At 38.1% G+C, this 20,816-nt stretch overlaps 1 protein-coding gene across 2 annotated transcripts; it reads left to right on the plus strand.

Moving 5' to 3' along the window:
* The first annotated feature begins 506 nt into the window (after positions 1–506).
* Positions 507–20,271, plus strand: LOC127800571 (protein ROLLING AND ERECT LEAF 2). 2 transcript variants are annotated; one of them, XM_052335269.1, is made up of 5 exons: positions 507–2,746; positions 3,801–4,015; positions 17,605–17,828; positions 19,029–19,833; positions 19,977–20,271. In XM_052335269.1, the coding sequence occupies exons 1-5, from the start codon at positions 1,189–1,191 to the stop codon at positions 20,004–20,006; spliced, it is 2,832 nt and encodes a 943-aa protein (XP_052191229.1). In that variant the 5' UTR covers positions 507–1,188; the 3' UTR covers positions 20,007–20,271. The 2 variants fall into 2 exon arrangements, with proteins under 2 accessions (XP_052191229.1, XP_052191230.1); XM_052335270.1 differs by lacking the exon at positions 19,977–20,271 and having other exon boundaries at positions 19,029–19,220; positions 19,313–19,543.
* The last annotated feature ends 545 nt before the right edge of the window (positions 20,272–20,816 follow it).

Below are 20,816 nucleotides of genomic sequence, written 5' to 3' on the forward strand. Positions count from 1 at the left end.
TTAATTAAAGGCCTACTAATTTCTAGTTTCTTCCTTATTTCTACAGTTTGTTTTTGATTTAAACGGCAATTGGGCTTGGAGTTTCCTGATATATAATAATAAAATTGAAGATAAATATTAATATGGGCAATGTGTAATGATAAATTAAATCCTAGGCAACTCATACTAAAATAATATGATATTTAAAGACGTGATGTAAATAATATATATTACCTTTGGTGTTATATATTATTATTATTATTTTTTTATTACGTAATATATTGTGAAAAAATTATTCGTATTATATAAAATAAAATAATGAAATGCTGGTAGAGTAGGGCATCATTTGGCATTTGAACTAAAAGTATTGTAATATCTAATATTAATTTTTTTTAAAAAAAAGGTTGATATTCCACCACGGTGTAGATGACGAGGGGAGTGAGGCGAAGGTACGTAGGTGTCACCTCAGTTGGAACGATATGAGTATTATTCTAATTTGGAATAATCAGGCGTTAAAGTGAACAAACATAGAGGGCTGACATGTGAACGGGAGGGAGACAGACGGATAATGGAGAAAGAACAGAAGCTGGGAAAATCGAAAAGGTGGGAAACGCGTGAGTTTAGTTTAAGTTGGGTAGAAAAATCATGATTATTGATGCCTTGTGGCCTGCCTGCAAGCGCCAGGAAGGAAACGGACCAATTTGTGTCAGAGAGACACGAATCCGTCCAATCCAGAGAGAAAAAGGAAAACTAGAACACAGAGAGACAGAGAGAGAGAGGCTTCAATTGAAGTGAATGATTCAGTGCGCCCAACGGTGATCATCATCACACCGGCCCGCCCGTTTCCCTAATAAGCTGACCTCTCTTTCTTCTTCCACCGTTTAATTAAAGAATAGGAAAAATATTTACTGAATTGGCAATCTCAAAGCATCGCAGATCTCGAAGCAGCAATTGATTTTGTACATGTGAGTGCTGTTGGCCAGAATCAGAAGAAGAAGAAGATTCCAGAAAACGAAAAACTTCTCCTCTACTTCCAGTAGCCTTCTTGGGCTCTTCGACGATCCGAAGTCATCCTCCCATGGACGGCCGCGATTCGATATCCCGAGTCTGAAGCTTCCAGAATGCTTTGCTGTGTTGATTTACGGAGATGAGTGAATCGGGATGGCTTCCGAGTAGTAGTAGTAGTAGTAGTAGTAGGGTTTTGAAGAAATGGGGTGTGGAGGGTCGAAGGTCGACGACTTGCCGCTGGTGGTCCGGTGCCGGGAGCGGAAGGAACTGATCCGGGCCGCCGCTGACCAACGCTACGCCCTCGCCTACGCCCACTTAGCCTACTTTGCCTCCTTGCCAGCCGTCGGCGACGCCCTCCGCCGCTTCGTTGACGAGGAGCTCGTCGTTGCCGCCTCCTCCCCCTTCGCCTCCCCCGTTCTCACATTGCCCTCTAACGAGGGCAAAAAGAAGAAAAACAATAGAAAAACTGGCAACGCTCAAACTCGTAATGATCTTGCGATTTCATCTTCCTCGACCTCGCTTTCGCATTCAGGGTCGGGCTCGCACATTCACTTGTCGGATCACGACGGCGATGACGGCTCTCACTTGCATTTACCGTCGGATTCTGACTCTGAACTCGATTCTTCCGGTCACATTCATCTACACGACAGTCCTGATAATGCTGAAATCGAAAGGCCTTCCTATTCTTCACCGCCTCCAATTCAAACAGATTGGGGGCCATACGGAATGAATCAACCCGCAGAAGCAAATTGGGGCCCCTATGGCTATGGAGTTCACCCGCCTCATCAACCAGGTTGGGATCCTGCCTACGGAATGGATTCGACTTCATATACATATTATATGCAGAGATCTTCGCCACAGGTTCAATCTGTAATCTATGATCCAAGCAAATCTGTTGCGGCAGCAGAGACTTCATATTCATATTCAAGTTACCAATATGATAGTGGTAGTGGTGGGTTCTTTGGGTTCCCAATGCGGTCGCCGGCGCCGCCTCAGAATCAGCAACCAAGTTCGCCGGCCGGTCCCCCGCCGCCGCCCTCACCCAAGGTGTCTGCTTGGGATTTCCTCAACCCGTTTGATGGCTATGACAGCGGTTACCCCGGTTACTATTCTTATGGAAGATATGGGTATGGGTCCATGGCTAGTAGTCCTGATTCAAATGAGGTGAGGGAGAGGGAGGGAATCCCAGATTTGGAGGATGAAACCGAGAGTGAAGCTTACAGAGAGGTTCACAAAGGCAAGAATAGTTCCAAGGTAGAGATGAAGGGGAAGGGAAATTCAGGGGAGGGCAGTTCAAAGTCAAAGACACTGCAATCACATGGTATTGGCAGCAGTGAGGGCAGTCCAATGACAGTGCCATCACATGGTAGCAGTGAGGGATCATCAAGAGGTATTCCTTCAGAAATCAGTGGAAAAACTTCAAGGGAAGAGCCATCACAGAATGGCGAGGCAACACATTCAGTTGAGGTGAAAGTGGAAAAAAGCAGTCCTGATAGTGGAGTGTCAAAGGGCACAGAAGATGGGTCTCTGAGGAAGAAGGGGGTGACTTTTGAGGTGGATGTAGGTTCAGGCCATGATGCTGAATCCTCCAAGTTAAGTAGCTTGACCACATTGTCTGCTGATATCACGCGAGATCTTCAGGAAGTTGTTGCTGAAATCAGGGATGAATTTGCAACTGCTTCTAGTTATGGCAAGGAGGTTGCTATGTTGCTTGAAGTGGGGAAGTTGCCTTATCAGCCTAGGTCCAATTTACTCAATGGTATTATCTCATCTGTCTTTCTAATGGAGCTGGGTTGCCTGAATATTCCTGTGTTGTTTTAGTGATTTGTTTCTCACAATTTTCTTATGATTTTGTAATAAATATTCTTTTTGTTTGGCTTGGTCTCCTTTCTTCTTGATACAAATAGTGTGCTATTTTGCTCTGGGATGTTGGTTGTTTGCTTGCTGGAGTAACAATATTTAGAAGCTAGTGATTGCAGTTTGCATGTGAATGAAACAAAGCCATTGAACGTCTTCATTTCTGATTTGCTAATACGTGAACAAATGCGCGAGAACAGTTGTGAGATGTGTGTTTTTCCTTGCTAAAAATATCAAATTCATTGGGCTATTCTGACCATGTGTGTTTGCATATGATACTCGAGACATACTGTCTGTGCATTTAGAGGTTAGTTTAATGTTGTAGAATGATTAAAGAACTATTTTTAAAATGTAGGATATGAACTATTGGGTTTTGGTTCCATTCTGACATAAGTTTGACCTTTGGAGGATACCTGTTGTTTTAACTTTTTGTCATGTGAGTTCTGAATATTCGTTAAATCCTTGCAGGATGGCTGTTTTCTGCATAAATAAATAGAAACCTGTGTCAAAGTTTCTAATCCTGACTTAAAGCTTCTCCATGTATTTAGAGTCTAATTAATGCAGAAGAGTCATTAAATAACTATTTCTGGAATGTAGGATATAAACTGCTTGGGTTTTCTGCCATTCAGTTTAAACTTTGCTGGATGCTAGTTGTTTGAATTGATAGGAACCAGGGAGTCCAAGTTTGTGCCCTCATCAAAAGTTTATTTAGGTCTTTAGGCTAAGGTGCAAGAGCCATTTAAAGATCGATGTCAGCTTTCTAATACAGATTTGTTTTCTTCTTGGGGAAGGGGGATGTTGGCTTGCAATTGATATGTTATCTTTGGTTGTTGGCCTCCAGTTTAATAATCTGTAATTAGTTAATTAACCAGTGAATCATCTCATCTCATAGACCCTTTTTGGATTGGCTTATATAGCATTGCACTTATTGTTGGAACTTATGTGTCTTTGTGCAGTGATATTATCCAGGATTCTATACATGGTAGCACCCTCTTCGTCATCCTCACGCCCTTCATCCAGGAAATCAGTGAGATTTGCTTTTAGCACAATGAAATTGGCAAAATCATACTTTGGAGATTCTGGGAAGAACCCTAATATGAAGCCTAGTAACCTTTCATCTACTCTGGAGAAGCTCTATGTTTGGGAGAAGAAACTATACAAGGAAGTTAAGGTAATTATGAATTTGATTTACAGTTGCGAATTCAGATAGAAATTTAAAGTGTATTCTTCCTGCTGTTTGCCAACATGTATTCAACTAAGAACAGTATTAGTGGCCATATTTTCCTTTAGTTGTTATATCTATTGTTGGGTGAAGCATGCAGCCTTTTTTTTTTTTTTTGTTGATAGGAAAAAGCATGCAACTTGGATATACTGTAGGTAATTTTGATTATTTTAATTAGGACAAGAAGGAAAGTGCAAAATTAATGTATTTTGGCAGTAAAACTGATATGTATTCTTCCAAGTTTTTTTTTTAAGTATTCTGTGCTTTGTCAATTCATGTGGAGGATACAACTCTTTACTGACAACCAAAAATTGTTAAGACTTTGTGGTTACTATGGGATAAGCTTCTTAGTGTGCAAAGTAATGGGATGAGTCGTAGGAATTTGAATTGATAATGGTTGGTATCTTATCTTCAAATCCCTCCATTTTCGGGCATATAAATATCTGTGATATATATAGATATATAAGAATAGAGTAGATTAGAAGGTGAGCAACTCTCTCACGTTCACAATCTCTATGTTATTCAGACACCATATTCGGCATCACCATTCCGAGCCTTGGATAGACAAAGGGTGGACAAAAGAGAGGAAGCTCTTGTAGCTTTCTTTGCAAAGGGTTGTTAGACAAATCATGGATCGAATCTTCTGCTTCGATTCAAGAATATATACATATTGAATGTTATTTTACAGAGTAAAATAGTGGTATCGGAGCCAGATTATTTGTCTACACCCAAGTTGTGGCTGTCCATGCCTAGGAACCTTATGCATGCTAGAACAACCCAAAATCACTGTTCTGTTCAGACCTCTCTAATTTATGCTATGGTTGTTCATTTTCTGTAATTTTTATATGTATGCGTCCTCTTTTAATGATCTACATGCCTGCAAAATTTCAGGCTCATTCATAGAGCCGTTTAAGAGAAATCTTAGATTGAAAATTTGTGCCATTTTTTGTAAAACGTGATGAATCCATGACTTTAGCCTTGTTTTTTGATTGCCTTAATGTTATGGATATATTTTGATATGGGTATCAAAAGAAAGCTTGTTTCAAGATCTTACCAACGGTATATTGTGTGAAAATTTTGGATACCTGTAGCAGAAGTTATAAGCAATCGAAGTTGGTTGTGTGCGAATGTTGTGCTGCAAGAACAAGAATTTTTTGAGGAAGAAGATGAACAGTACCAGCTGGTGGTGTGTCCCACTCACGCAGGCAGCGTGGGAGGGTGGCAAAGTTGTCGTTTTTCGACACCTTTGGCAAGTGAATGTTCATCTCATGGTGCCAAGTCCGTCTGTGGTGTTTGTTTCCCAATTTTGACCCTATATACATTTATTTTTTATTTTCAAAGAAAAATGGGCTTTAAAATTATGGAAAATAGTTTTTGGGGTCTTAATGCTTGGGAAAACTATTCCCTATATGGCCATGTTGATGGTTGTGAGTTATGACATAATTAGAATTTGTTTCTGATGATGATGGTAATTATTTTTGAAATAATTACCAGAAAATAAATAAATAATTTTTTTTGGCATAATAGAAAATTACCTTGTTAATTATCCATTTTTTGCAATCATGTAGTTTTATTTGCTCGTTAACAATTAATTCGTACTAAGTTTCGATTTAGTATTGATCTTGGGCCATGTGTGGGTCCTTGAATATTGTTTGGATTTTGTGGATCGGTTCCACATAGGCATGTGTTTAGTTGTGCATCATGGGTAGTGTTCTAAAATGCGCTAGGTGCTAGTCGGGTGCAAGACTGGGGCCTAGCGCCTAGGTTGCTTAGGCGGGGATTAGGTGTTTTTTTTTTTAATTTTTGATGTAATTTGATATTATTTTTAGATAAATCAAAGTTAGGAAAACAAGTTAAATAGTGAAATTAAGCGTGAGAAAATAAATTGTTAGATTAGTTCTAGGTTCAAGAAGATAGAAGTAGTAATAATGCAATATAAACAATATTCAAAGAATCTAACTATCTAATTGGACTTCTTCCTGTCTATATTCTTCCAACATACGATCTTCATCGGACTCAAAATCAAATTCATTGATTTCTTGCTCATCTTCTTCTGATTGAAAATCATCTTCATGAAGCTTTCTCACTCTAGAACTTCTTCGAGATTGAAGCATCTCATCTGCTCCGGATGCTTCACCAACCACTTCCCAAGTGAGCCCCGTACCATGTTCAACTTCTTCATCATCTCCTCCATCAACGATCCATCCTTGTGCATTACTAGTATCGCTAGCAAGTAGTACATCAACATTCATTTCCTTCTCCCTTTTTTGCTTGTTCATCAATTTCGCATTAAATTGGACATAGACTAGATTGTTCAATCGATTCATGTCTAGTCTATTTCTTTTCTTCGTATATGTATCTGCATAAATAAAATAAAAGCAATATCAATATAAATGATAAGTGGATAAGGATAACTAATTGATATTAAATAAATATAATTAATAGAGATAATGAAATTAAAATATTAAAAACGTTTTAAAATATACACTAACTTCTTCAAAAGTGCTCCAATTTCTTTCACAACTAGATGAACTAGTGGTTAACGAGAGGATCTTTCTCACCATTCCTCAAGTTTGGAGTTTGATTTCCATAAGTTATCCACCATGTAACTACATAGGTTAAACAAGTATAAAGTAAACAAATTTATACATTAATACATAATAGAAATGATTAAAGAAATTTTATACTTGGATTATAATTGTCATCATTTTTTGCACACCCTTGAGTTGCCCACGGTTTTCCAAAAGCTCCCTCTTTATGAGTATACTTTGGCAACTCAACATTTATAACATGGTCTTGCAATTCACCATCATAAAACATCTCCATACAGTTAAAAAACCCATCCATCACTTCATGATCAAGTTGTATATCCATATCCTTGAAAAAGTAGTAGGGATTCAAAAGGTAAGCTGCAAAATGCAGTGGACTATCTAGCCTATCTTTCACCTTTGTTTCAATAATCTTCATAATAGTTATTCTCAAGATTGTTTAAGGCCTCTTTAGTATCTTCTTTTGTCTGCTTAATCTCTCCACATAAAAAGCCCATAGAAGGCTTTTTATTTGCATCAACAATTTGAAGCACCTTCACCAAAGGTGTAGAAACCTTAAGGCGTACAATCACACAATTCCAAAAAGCAATGCTCATCACAGTATCATAGGCTGCTATCCCTTTAATAGACTTCAACCATTTGCACTCCTCCCATTCAGAGCCTGTAAACATTGTCTTCATTTGAGCCTTTTTCTCCATCAAACTCTGTAGATTAAGGAAAGAAGAAGCAAATCTAGTGACTCTCGGTCTCACTATATCCTTTTCTTCGTAAATAACCTTATTAAAGACAAGGTCTTATGGTGTGCATAAATAAAGATCGTCAAACTCTTAGCCTGATTAATGATTCTTATACCTCGACAGTTTTTCAATAATTTCAAGCATCAAATTGATGGTGTGAATAGCACATGAAGTCCAAAAGATATTTGGTCTCTTCACCTTCAAAAATTTTGCCGCTCCCATTTTGTTGGTAGCATTGTCTGTTACTACTTGGATGACATTTTGTGGCCCAACTTGCTCAATGCACTTATCCACATACTCAAAGATGAGATCACTTGTATGTGCTTCATTTGAAGACTCTCTGGAAGAAAGAAAAGCAATACTAGTGTTAGAATTAACACACAAGTTCATGATGGTCCTCATTTTTCTGTTTGTTGAAACATTTGCCATAATGGAGCACCCATTTCATGCCCACTTTTCTTCATGCTTCTTTAGTAACTCTTTCGTTCTATCAATTTCTCTTTTTAATAACGGTTCCCTCAACTGGTATTGATTGGGAGGTTTGAAGCCCGACCCAAATTGACTAACTGGCTCAACAAACAATTTGAAGCTATCATAATTAATAGCATTGAAAGGTATACTATCTTCGTCATATACCCATCTAGCACAATATTTAGGAACAGACCGTGTTCTCTTTTTAAAGAGTGATTCGCTGATATTTTGCCGCCTTTGCTTCATTCTTGCACTCAAACAAGTTTTAGGGCTAATGGAGTTTGCAAAATTATCCATAGGGCGAATAGTACGAGGGCGTTTTTTTGCTCCCTAACTCTTGCAATTTATCTTCATTATCCCCTTCCCCCCTTTCAGAGATATTAACAGAGGATCTAATCAAATCTTCCTCCTCCTCCTTCTTCTTCTTCTTCTTCTTACTCTTTGTCTCGGCAATAGCATTCTTGCATTTGGTTTGATCATCCGGAGAAGATTTTGAACATGCAAAGACATTTTCAGAAATGTGGCTGATGTTCTTTTACTCTGTAAACACCTCTAGACATAACTTTATCACACAACTTGCATTTAACTCCATATTTTTTGGATCAATTAACATTCCATACTCTCATTCGACATCATTTGACTTCCTTTTAAGAACTGAGAAGGCTTAGGACGATGCTCCCATACTCCCAGTCCCATCTGACATCATTTTATTTTCTTTTTTCTTCTTTTTTTTTCTTGAGTAATTGACATTGAATTAAAATAGACAACTAGTTAACGACTTTATGAAACATTAACATAGATTATTAAGTTTAGGGTTTAGATTTTGTGAAACACAACTTATAGGCGTTACAAACAATAGAATCAAACCAGAAATCCAGACAAATAAGAAAGATGAACAAGAGCAAAATTTAAAACTTAACCAAGGAAATCTAGCATCAGCAGCAAGAAGCATGTGCACGGTTGCTACAACAACACTTGCTGCTTGCTTTAGCAAGGAGCAATTTTTTGTATTGGAGGAAGAATTGCAAACCTAGATAATGGCCATACGTACTAGAGGAAAAAGAGCGAGAACTGGCTGGGACAGAATGACGAAGAGACAATTGGCGGTGGCGGTGAGAGAGAGAAACGATGAGATTGGCGGTGGCGATAAGTCCACTAGAGACGACCTAGACGGCGTGTGACGAGAGAGAGAATAGGAAAGTGATGAGAGAGAAAGGGAAAGTGACAATGACGAGAGAAAGGGCAAATATTGAAAGGGAAAGGGGAAATACCAAATATTGATCCAGGCGGCTAGGTGCTGCCTGGGCTGCCTAGGCACCGATTGGGTTCGATTAATCGGGCCCGGTGCATAGCTAAATGTTTGGATTTAATTGTTTGTTTTGAACATGTGCACTGGATGTCTTTTATTATCCCTGATTCAATGATCATGGCCATCGATTTAGTTGCTGGAAGCTTAACCAGGATAGACAAGTTTGATGGGTCCAACTACTCCACATGGGAGAAACAGATTCAGAAATTACTTCGGAAAAGGTATGGGACACTTTAGAGATTTACCATCCCAAGCCACAAGGAGAAAATGTTGGCAACATAAAGGGCCTATGATCTCAAGAGGGATCGTCATGCTTGCCTTGCGATGCTAGTTAGCTTACGGAGTGACCTTATGGGCCAGTTTGAGCCTTGTTAGACTGCCAAGGAGATGTGGCAAAAGTTGAAGATCACTTTTGGTTAGACATTTGCTATAAAGCTTCGTGCTTTACAATTGAAATTTCAACAGTATGTTAAAGACCGAAGGCATAGCATGACTGAGCATTTGAGTGATGGGTTCACTTATTAGAGATCTTCAAAATACAGGAGTAGTGCTTAATGATGAGCAACAACTCCTAAGGGTGATTAGATCCTTGCCAGACCTTGAGTGGTTCCAAATGAAGCTTTTGATGACACATAATGAGAATATCAAATCATTCGATGATATCTCACGTCACTTGGAGCTTGAGGTGGAATGCATCGAAGCAAACTGAGCGACGAATTTTGTGGCCAAGGCCGAGAGGAATGAGGGCTTCAGACCTATATGCAAAAGGCAAGGATTGAGGGAATCAGGCTTTACACCTAAGAATGGTAAGAGCAAGAAGGCCAAGAGGGGGATGCGTGAAAAGAAAGACTTGTCCAAAGTAAAATGCTACAATTTTCAGAAAAAAGGTTACTTCGCTCGGGATTGCTCCTAGCTAAAGAAGATATATTCCTCTTTTATTTCTACTTTGCTTTATATTTGCTCACATGCATTAGTTGCATACTCACGTCTTGAGTGGATTGTGGATACAAGAGCAATGCAACACATAAGTGTTGAGAGAGAAGGGCTTGTGGATTAACACTGGGTGCTAGCGGGGACACAGTATGTCACGCTTGGGAATGACACACAAGAAGAGGTTCTTGGAGTTGGTTCGTACCAGCTCAAGATGAAGAATGACAAAAGCCTACTCTTGAAGGACATTATGTATGCTTTATTAGTAGCATGTTTATTGGGACAAGGATATTCTTTTTTTTTTTCATGGTATTGGTGTGAACATCTATTTCGAGGATACGTTTTTTGGTTGTGGTTTCTTAATTGATGGTTTTTTCAAACCGAACTTGGATCATGTTTAATAATAATCATTCCATTGCTTTAGTTTCCTCTACTTTTGTTATGAGCGTTGATTGTAATTTATGGCACAAAATGCTTGGTTATGTGGGCCAAGATAGGATGGCGAGGCTGGCACAAGAAGGTCTATTGGGATCCCCCACTAAAGTGAGATTCACTGTGTGTGAGCCTTGCTTAGCTGGCAAGGCCAAGAGGAAACCTTTTGGTAAGGCTTCTCATGCATCTTACCCGTTGGAGTAAGTATACTCCGACATGTGGTCCTATGAATTTGAGGGCACGTTATGGTGCATCATACTTCATCACCTTAATAAACAATTATTCACGTTTTGGTTGTGTACTTGATTTCTCACAAGTCAGAAGCTTTAGATTGCTTTAGGCGCTTTGTGCTTGAGGTTGAGAATTAGATGGAGAAGAGCTTAAAAACTCTTCAAATCAATAGAGGCCATGAATATCAATTCAAAAGTCCGTGAGGAAAAAGGTACAGTTTGGTACCTGATGATTCTTGGCACTCCACAACAAAATAGTGTTGTAGAACAGCGGAATAAGATTTTGTTAGAAATAGTTAGATCGATGTTGGCGTAGTCGAATCTCTTGATTAGTTTTTAGGGAGATACGTTATTGACTACAGTTTACATTCTTAATCATGTTCCAAGTCCGTGTCCTCTACCCCTTATGATTTGTGGATTAGAAGTCCAAACTTGGAACACTTGCGACCTTGGGGATCAGCTGGATATGTTCATAGCTCGTCCCACTAGTATGGTAAACTTGGACTAAGAGCTAGCAAGAAGGTGTTCATTTAGTATCTTGAGGGCTCAAAAGGATACATCATGTATGGTGAACATCCTAATAGGGGTTTGACTTAGAATCTTGAGATGTAGAGTTCTTTGAGGATGAGTTCTCAAAAATTGGCGAGGTTGATAAGGACTCCCAATTGTATGAGTTATAGGAGGAAGTGCCTTTAGTTAGTGGGAGTATTCTTGCAGTTAGTGGAAGTGAACCCATAGACATCACTTTTGAGACTCAATTAATCCGACGTAGCCAATGTGGGCTCTTCACTCCTTGTCATTTCGATGATGTTGAGGGAAGGGCGCTTGTGTGTGTGCTATGTCGAATGACATTGAGTCGACTTCCTATACAGAAGTCTTAACCTCCCCAAACCGAGATCAATGGTTGATCACTATGAGGGAAGGGATGGACTAAATGGCTAAGAACATGGTATGGGAACTTGTCAATCTTCCACCAAATAGAAAGGCGATTGGCAACAAGTCGTCGAGCTAATGGATCGATTGACAAGTATAAGGCCCGTTTGGTTGCAAAAGGCTACACTCCAAAAGAGGGTGTAGATTTCTTAGAAACATACTCTCTTGTGGTGAGATTTGACTCTATTCGCGTAATTCTTGGCCATCATTGCTCATTTAGACCTTGAGCTACACCAGATGGATGGCAAGACAACATTTCTCAATGGAGAACTTGATGGGGAGATATACATGGATCAACTTGTCGATTTTGTTATCCAAGGGCAAGAGGGAAAAGTGTACCATCTCAAACGATCCATATATGGTTTCAAGCAGTTTAGACAATGGTTTCTATGGTTTCATGAAGCCGTTACCTCCATTTGTTTGGCCATGATGGAGGAAGACCATTGTGTGTATGTCCAATGGACAAAAGATGGATTCTTGATTTTATCTTTATATGTAGATGACATCTTATTAGTTGGAAACAACTTGGAGATGATCAGTGCCATTAAGGAATGGCTATCCTTTGTCTTTGAGATGAAGAACTTAGGGGAAACGAGTTATATTCTCAAAGTTAAGATCTCGAGGGATCGCTCAAGGAGGCTTTTGAGTCTGTCTCAAGAGACTTGTTTACTTAAGATCCTTGAACGGTTTCATATGGATAATTGAAAGTCTGTTGATACTCCAATTGATAAGGGTTGTTCCTTGAGTTTTAGTTAGTACCCTAAACTAGAGGAAGAAAAGAAACAAATGGAGAAGAGATCGTACACCAATGCTATTGGGAGTCTCATGTACTTAATAAAGTGTAGTTGTTTTGATATTTGTTTTGCCATTGGGCTAGTAAGCAGGTACCAAAGCAATCCAAGCGAGACACTGGAAAGTTGTCAAGAGAATCATGAGGTATTTACGTGGTACTTGTGATTATGTTCTGACCTTCCAAGGTGGAGATATGAAAGTGCGTGGTTACATTAATGCTAATTTTGGCGGGGATATAGATGATAATGTCTCCACATCAGCATATGTTTTCACTCTTGGTGAAGGCTCTATTTCATGGCGAAGCAAGAAACAAAATTGCATTGCTCAGTTGACAATGGAAGCAAAGTATGTGGCCAACTTAGAGGCTGGGAGACAAGCATCCTGGCTTAGTGTTTTCCTTTGAGAGCTTGGGGTAACAACTTAGGCTGGTGAACTTGTCTAGCTGCGATGTAGTTTGCACATGACCCTAAATTTCATGATAGAGAAAAGCACATAAGGAGATATCATCACTACATTAGAGGACTAGTTAGGGACTAGGAAATGATCTTGAGTTATATTCCTAGCACTACAATGTTGGCTGACTCATTAACAAAGCTATTTAGTAGGAATGTGTTTGAATCCCATATGAGGCGTTTGAGATTACGTAGAATTTGAATTTCACGTTTTGATCACTATTTAGGACGTTTATGTTGTTTTTGTATTCATAGATATTTGTTATCTCCTTTTTGTTTTCATGATAGGACAATATTAATTATTTTGTTGAGATGGAAAACATTGAAATAGTTGCACATATTCGTGAAAGGCACTAGGTTTGGATTGGTCCTCTCATGCGGATGATCACCTTGATACTTGCGTGGTGTGCAGGAGGAGACAACTCACTCTTAAGACATATGTGGTTAGTGTAAGTGCCTTGATATATGAGGGGTATTCAAGGTCGTTATTGTCACTTTAGTAGGGCTAAGATGAGACTTATTTGGAGAAGTCGAATATGAATCTATCTCAAATTTCATATTAAGCTTTGATAATAGCTGGATGTGAGCACTCATGAGTTGAGTGACTTAAGTTGATGCCTATGTGGTGACTGGGACAACATCTATACTGTGTTTCGATTGTGATATCCACGATTAGTGGGGGCTCCACTATAGCATGCACATCATACAAGTGCTCGTATGCATGACTACTATAGGGAAGTAACAAGATTGTCCCCTCTCTATCACTACGTGAGACTCTATTTACGTATGCATTTTGACCCGGAATCATTTTATGAAGTTGAGGTTTAATTACACTACTTTAGCATGTTACCCAATTGGCCAGTAAATAAACAATTAGGCAGGCCATGATTGGGCAAATGGTTGAACCAAGAGATTGACTAATTTGAATTCTAGGAAAGATAATTTATACCACATCATGTAAGTTTTGTATCTTATAGCTCGGACGATCATCCATGTGATGGTCATGAGTGGAAGAACTTCGAATGATGATTGCTTTTCAAAGTTACTCTTGAGGGATTGGAAGCATTTGATTGATGTGTTATGTATTATCTAAGGCATAGATTACATTGCCCTCGTGTATGTTTTTATGCAGCTAAGTACTATGCTGGCACTGGTGATTGTTTGATATAGTACACTTATCATTGTCATCGCGGTTGCACCCCTTGACATCCTGTACAAGGAGATGGGTTGAGTATTATCCCATGTACCTGAGTGTGAGATTGTTGGACTTTGCAGTTACTATGGGATAAGTTCTTTAGTGGGCAAAGTAATGGTACAAGTGGTTGGAATTTGAATTGATAATGGTTGGTATCTTATCTTCAAATCCGACCATTTTCGGCATATAAATATCCATGTGACATAGATTTATAAAAACAGAGCAGATTAGAAGGTGAGCAACTCTCTCACGTTCACAATCTCTATGTTTTTCATACACCATTTTTGGCATCACCATTCCGAGCCTTGAACGGACAAGGAGTGGACAAAAGAGAGGAAGCTCTTGTAGCTTTCTTTGCAAAGGGTGGTTAGACAAACTGTGGATCGATTTTTCCTCTTTGATTGAGGTATATATACATATTGAATGCTATTTTACAGAGTTCTACAAAAAGAAAGAGAAAAAAGAATGGGGTCTGGTAGTATGGAGACGGAGAGTGGAGAGAGATCTTTTGCTTTCAATTGAATCTTTTGGATTTTGGGTTCAAATTTCTTTTTAAGTTATTGCTGGACGTTTATTGTTTGCATTGATAGGATAACCAGAGTTAAAGTTTCTGTCAGTGTTTTGAAGAGTGCTTAGTGCACTTAAGAACAAAAGGCCTGCAGAGCTTAAGCACAAAGCGAAGTGTTGGCTTAAGCCAAGTGAAGCTTGTTTTAAATAAAAGAGAGTGTAAACTTTTATAACCACAAAGAAATATAAACTATTAAAAAAGCAATCTTTAAAAAAACTAAATAAAAATGAGGGCTGTAAATTAAACAAAAGATGAGATACCATTTTTCATTTATATTTTATATCTGTTTACAACTTCATGCAGCCATAGCAAAAACACATAGGGGACATATAAAAGGATGCAATCTGGTTAGCTGTTAGTCCTGGTGGAACTTGGAAGACAAGTTGACCTGAACTCTTGGTTGAAAGGATCTGATATGCTAATGCTTTTTTTATTTTTTAATTTTTTTATTTTGCTGCGTCGTCTTCTATTTTCTGTAAAAGTTTGGCAGAATATCCATTCTGTTTTGTTAAGACTATTTATACAGAGGATTGTGAAGAAGAATAAGGAAAAATGATCCCTAATTTACAGCAATCCCCAATTAGCCCCCTAATTTATAGTAATCCCCAATTTTTCGGTCCCAAATTTGCAATCAATTACTAATCTCTAATTTATAACAATCAAGAATCAATTATCAATCCCTAATTTACAGCAATTAAGAATAATTAGTAACCCCTAATTTACATCTAATTGCATGTTTCCTTTAATATATTTTTTCAATTAATACAGCTTTTTTCCTTTTTTATTTTTTTATAAAAATGATTTTATTTAGATCTTTCTAAGATCTGTCAATAGTTTTTTTGGGTAAGGATTCTACACAAGCAACCACATCATTGCAAACAATTTAAAAAAATCCAAATATTCATATTGTTTCATTAAAAAAAAAAACAAGTGTATTTTTGAAGCATGCATTAGAGTTTTGAAGCTCAGGGTAAAAATAATCTAAGCTTGCTTTAATTGCGCTCAGCTAAAGTCGTTGAGCTTCACACGCTAAAACCCAAGCATGCTGCACTTCAACCTTTGCCCTCAAGTGTGCTTTTAAAACATTGGTTTTTGTGCTGATTAAAATATTATTTTTTCATTCAATAGTTTGTCAATGTAGAAGACCCAAATAACAATCATTTTCTAATGTGGCAGATGAACTATTTGTCTTTTTTGGATTCTGAATTTTGGTTGAACTCTTCATTTATGTTGTTTGTAGCTATAGGAAACACAGAGATTAAGTTTCTGTCCTGATTAAAAGTTTTTCTGAAGCATTAGTGTTTGGGTGACTATGTTTAGGGTGGAATTCCTTAAATGCTCCAAGAATGACTTTTTTAGTTTGGTAGCTCTTATAAGTATGATTTTTGCTGTTTACTATAAAATTTAGATGGTATGATCATCTAAATTGACTGACCATTGAATTTCATTCTCATCTCATGGGCTTGTTTAGCAAGGCTTCTTTGCATCATAGTTCTGCTGCTTTTATGCATTCCCTTGCTTCTTTGCCAAATAATTGAGGGAGGGAGATGCCTGGTCTTTGTACCCTCTTTTTTCTTCTGTTTCCCTGAAATGTTCTGTTTCCTTCTGTCATGACCCAAGGATCCATAGAGGGGCAATAGGGTAATAGGCAATAGTTGTTAGAGGATATTTTAGGAATTAGTTAGAAGCACATGGGTGTGTTGTGCATGCTGTTAGGAACTAGGTATGCCTATATAAGGCTACTGTAAACGGATGGGATTCTCATACTTGAATTGATAAATGAAACTCTTATTTTTCTCTATCAAATTCTCTCCCAATGTCCCTCTCGTATCTCTCTGCAACTCTCCCTCATTTCTCTCTAATTTCTTCCCCATTTCTGCCCAATTTCTCTCTCCAATCATTCTGTTCTTGGTTCTATTCAATCGGATCCTTCCGATCGCCAATTCAACCCTAGGCTAAACCCTAGGTCCATGATCCCTCCTTAATTCAGTTTTACGTGTAGTACTACTGCATAAGGGGATTTACTTTTGTTTCCCTGAAGTTCCTGTCTCCTTTTTACTTTTTTAATTCAGTTTTGTTTGTGTGTAGTACTATTGCACAAGGGGATTTACATTTGTTCCTATCAATTGTCCATATTACCATTTCTTTGTTGAACAAGTTCTGGTCATGTATAATAGTAGTCCTTTTCACTGACATTACGGGCACTAGCTGGTGTGTATTTGCTGTGCATGTCCATGCTTTACTAAGAGCAAAAACATTCACCACACTATTTGCATAGCAGTGGGCCTGAGGTTAGTATATGAGCTCAAAACTGTTGAAAGTCCTTTTCCATTGGGTAGATATTGCTATAGTTACGTTCAAACAAGATTGCCAGTATTATTTCCACCCTAAGGGGGGGAAAGAACTTAGACATTTGATGGGATAAAAGTATAAAGCAATAACAACTTTATTCTGATTTCTGGATCCATTAGTTCTAATCACTTAGTAAAATATCATTAGATTTACAATTAAAAAGGTTCTAAAATTGATAAAATGAACAAATTAAAAAGGTTCTAAAATTGATAAAATGAACACCTCATATCGCCCTAATCAGATAGTTATAGTTGTTGTGCAACAGATGTACGCAAATGTTTTTAAAGAATTCTTTTGGAAACACCAATGCTTGAAAATAGTTACACCATAATAGATTTTGTTTTATCTTTTCAATGGTTAAATGTTCAGAATAATTTTGCTCCAACTGATTTTGTGTTATTGCAAGCAAATGCCTGAAAGTTGTGTTAGATGATAAAATGATACCTTGTTTTATTTCTGTACACACACTCACACAAAATGCACATGTTATCTTAGCTTAATAACGTACTTCAAAACAATTTTCCTTCATTAATTTATGTGATTTTCTTATTATTGGAATGACAAGCCTATCCTGCCTATCTTGTTTAGGATGAAGAAAGGCTTAGAATTATCTATGAAAAGCAGTGCAAGAGATTGAAAATTTTGGATGACCAGGGAGCTGAGTCCAGTAAGATTGATGCTACTCAGGCTTCAATAAGGAAGCTGCTGACAAAACTTGATGTCTGCATCAAAGCTGTGGATGCCATATCAAACAGGATACACAAGTTGAGGGATGAGGAGTTGCAGCCACAAGTTACTGAATTAATTTATGGGTATGAATGTGCTTCCTTCTCTAACTAGTAGCATGTTTTTAGTTTTTGATTCTGATATATTTGATCTATTTTCCACTTACTGACCCCACGTAATGGGGTTTAAGGCTTGTGATGATGCTCTTCTTAATCAGTAAATGTTGAACTAGGATATATTTGATCCGCATGTCCTAGTTCAACATTTCTATGTGGTTAGACATGCAATCTCTTGCTAATTGTGGTACATGAAAATATTTGTTCTCTAACACTAAAGGAAACAATTGAGTTCAAGGAAGCGTTAAACATGGCTGTTTTAATGAGGGTTATCTATCCGAAGTGCCATGAAATTTGCATGGAATCCCAAATCAAATGATTGGAAATAAGGCTTCTGAAGAGAACAGTAGGAACCAGAGACATACAGTAGTGAATCTAAGCTAAACTTTCCAGCAAAAGGGGGAGAACATAATCATCATCCCAAGCCTTAATCTTGCTAGTGGCGGTCAGCTGCATGAATTCTTTCTTAGTCATCTCTATCAATAGCCAAATAAAGGGAGATGATCAAAGGAACTGCCAATTCCATAGGATACCTTCTTGGGGAAATATTTTTGAAGTAGTTCTGCGGAAGCTATTTTGAACATGTATAAGGATGGATATTATCAATCTAACTGCCAGGAATGCCACAGAATCCCAGAGTTCCAGATGGAATGGTGATCAATTCTAATGTGTTGTTTGCCGAAATGATTTATCCTTGGCATTCTAGTCTTTTTTTTTTGGGGGGGGGGGGGGGGGGGGGGGGATATTTAAAACTAGTCTGGTCACTTCTAATTTTTATTTGAGAAGGTTGAAAATCCATGTCATCTGCAAATTCTGGAAATTCAGAAAGTTAATATGCTGGGTTACTACTGGTTTTAGATGGGACATCCTGTGCTATTAACATGTCTAATGCTGGAAATTCTCTTGTTCACTTTTGTATGTGTGTGTGTTTTCTTTGGCTGAATTCTTTCCTTGTTTCTTTATTGAATTCTGTTCAATTTTTTTTTTTTTTTTTTTTGTGAAGTAAAATTTGGCAGGAAGATAGGATAACATTGACAATTTTTAGATGTAACGAAATTTTGAAGTTGACCCTTTTCTGTAGTTTTTTTTTTTTGAAGTGTTTTTAGGGTTTTTAGTACCTTGTACAAAGAATGCATGGCTTTCTTGATGATGTTAAACTACTGTAATCAGATTGATAGGAATGTGGAAGACAATGCTCAAGTGCCACCAGAAGCAGTTCCAAGCTATCATGGCGAGTAAAACTCAAAGTTTGAGAGCAAACACTAGCTCTCGAAGAGACTCAAGCTTGAGGGCCACTGTTGAACTTGAAATGCAGCTCCTTACTTGGTGCAGCCGTTTCAGTGATTGGATTAACACCCAGAGGTCCTTCATTGAGTCCTTAAATGGTTGGCTTTTGAGGTGCCTAATTTATGAATCTGAGGAAACCCCTGACGGGATTATTCCATTTTCCCCAGGCCGGATCGGGGCTCCTCCAATTTTTGTCATTTGTCACGATTGGTTCCAGGCCATGGAAACTATCACAGAAACAGGAGTAGCTAATGCAATGCGTAATTTTGCTTCGGGGTTGCATCAGTTATGGGAGAAGCAAGACGAGGAGAAAAAGCAGAGGCTGAAAGCAGAGTATCTGTCAAAAGATTTTGAAAGACAGCTTAGAACCCTTCGCATGGACAAGGGACGAATGAAGCATGATCGAGACACAGTGTCAGACAAGACCGGCGTGTCACTAGTTCCTTCCGAAAGTGGAGTCTCAGCTCTGGATGATCTAAAAGTGGATTTGGATTCAATGAGAAAGAGATTGGAGGAAGAGTGGGGAAGGCACAAGGAGGCTGCCAAATTAGTTGACAATGTAGCTTCTAGTAGCTTACAAGCAGGTTTGGTTCCCATCTTCGAGGCTTTGGGCAATTTTACGTCAAACGCAGTGAAAGCTTACGAGCATGTCAGAATTCAAGATCCTGGGCAAAAGCCCGAGCCTGAGGTTAGTTAAAACTATGTGTAGCCTGATAACAGGAAATTTAATGTTGTCATTAGTAATGTTTGGCAGGGTAGGGATAGGATGATGATAGCTTAGGAGAGAAATTAATGATGTGGCTGGCTGGCTGGCTGACTTGTGAGTTGTAGGAAACAATGGGTGGGGAAGGTGGCAAGTAGATTGAGAATTTTGTGCAGTAGAGATGGTTTCCCCAGGCCTCTAGGCTCTTGCAATGGAGTAAAGGCAGGTAAGAATTTTGTACAGAAATTCATTTATTTGTTGATTAATTAGTTGGTGGATGATTTTTCTTGATTAGGGTGGGTGGGTTGGTTGGTTGGTGATCTAATGGGTGTACAGTACACAACTCCAAAATTTTGATAATGGTCAAGAGAGCTCCTTGCTTGCTACTTTATTCCCTGTAAATGTTGTATTTCTTTCAGGTTAAGGATTTGCCTATTCCCTTAATGGTTTTTTATTTTTTTGATTCTTTTGCTAAGTAAATGGGTTATATATACATATATATATATATATATTTATGGTCTTACCCATATAAAAATGGCACCTACTCTCTGGAGACGCAGCTAATTTGGGATTTTTACGTCATGTTTGGATGTGGCGTGTACGGAGGGGAAAGAGGAGACGGCGGAGGTGACGGTTCTCTTTTATAAAACGGAAGGAGAGGCAATTAATGGTGCATGATATGATAACTTCACTCTCTTAATATCCCAATTTTTCTTGCACCTCAGTTGGTAAATATATTAGTAAATATATTTATTTTTTATCTTACTATTTTATCATTATTGTTTTTGTAAAAACCTAATACCGTACTTCATTTAAAAAGATCCTATAATTACTTGTTTTCATAATTTAACATGATATTTTTATGTAAATACTCAAAATAATATGTATGTGTGCCAAAATTCAAAACTCATCCCAATTTAGATTGTTCTCCTTCAATGCAAAAAGAATGAACATATTTTGTTATCTTG

Source organism: Diospyros lotus, chromosome 4, assembly GCF_014633365.1.
Source record: "Diospyros lotus cultivar Yz01 chromosome 4, ASM1463336v1, whole genome shotgun sequence".
Taxonomy (NCBI): domain Eukaryota; kingdom Viridiplantae; phylum Streptophyta; class Magnoliopsida; order Ericales; family Ebenaceae; genus Diospyros; species Diospyros lotus.

Bases quoted from the DNA above. Each gene is read 5' to 3' on its own strand.
- LOC127800571 (XM_052335269.1), top strand. From the start codon at position 1,189: ATGGGGTGTGGAGGGTCGAAGGTCGACGACTTGCCGCTGGTGGTCCGG. The intron at 4,016-17,604 runs GTAATTATGAAT...TATCTTGTTTAG, and splicing joins AACTATACAAGGAAGTTAAG to GATGAAGAAAGGCTTAGAAT. The intron at 17,829-19,028 runs GTATGAATGTGC...TACTGTAATCAG, and splicing joins GTTACTGAATTAATTTATGG to ATTGATAGGAATGTGGAAGA.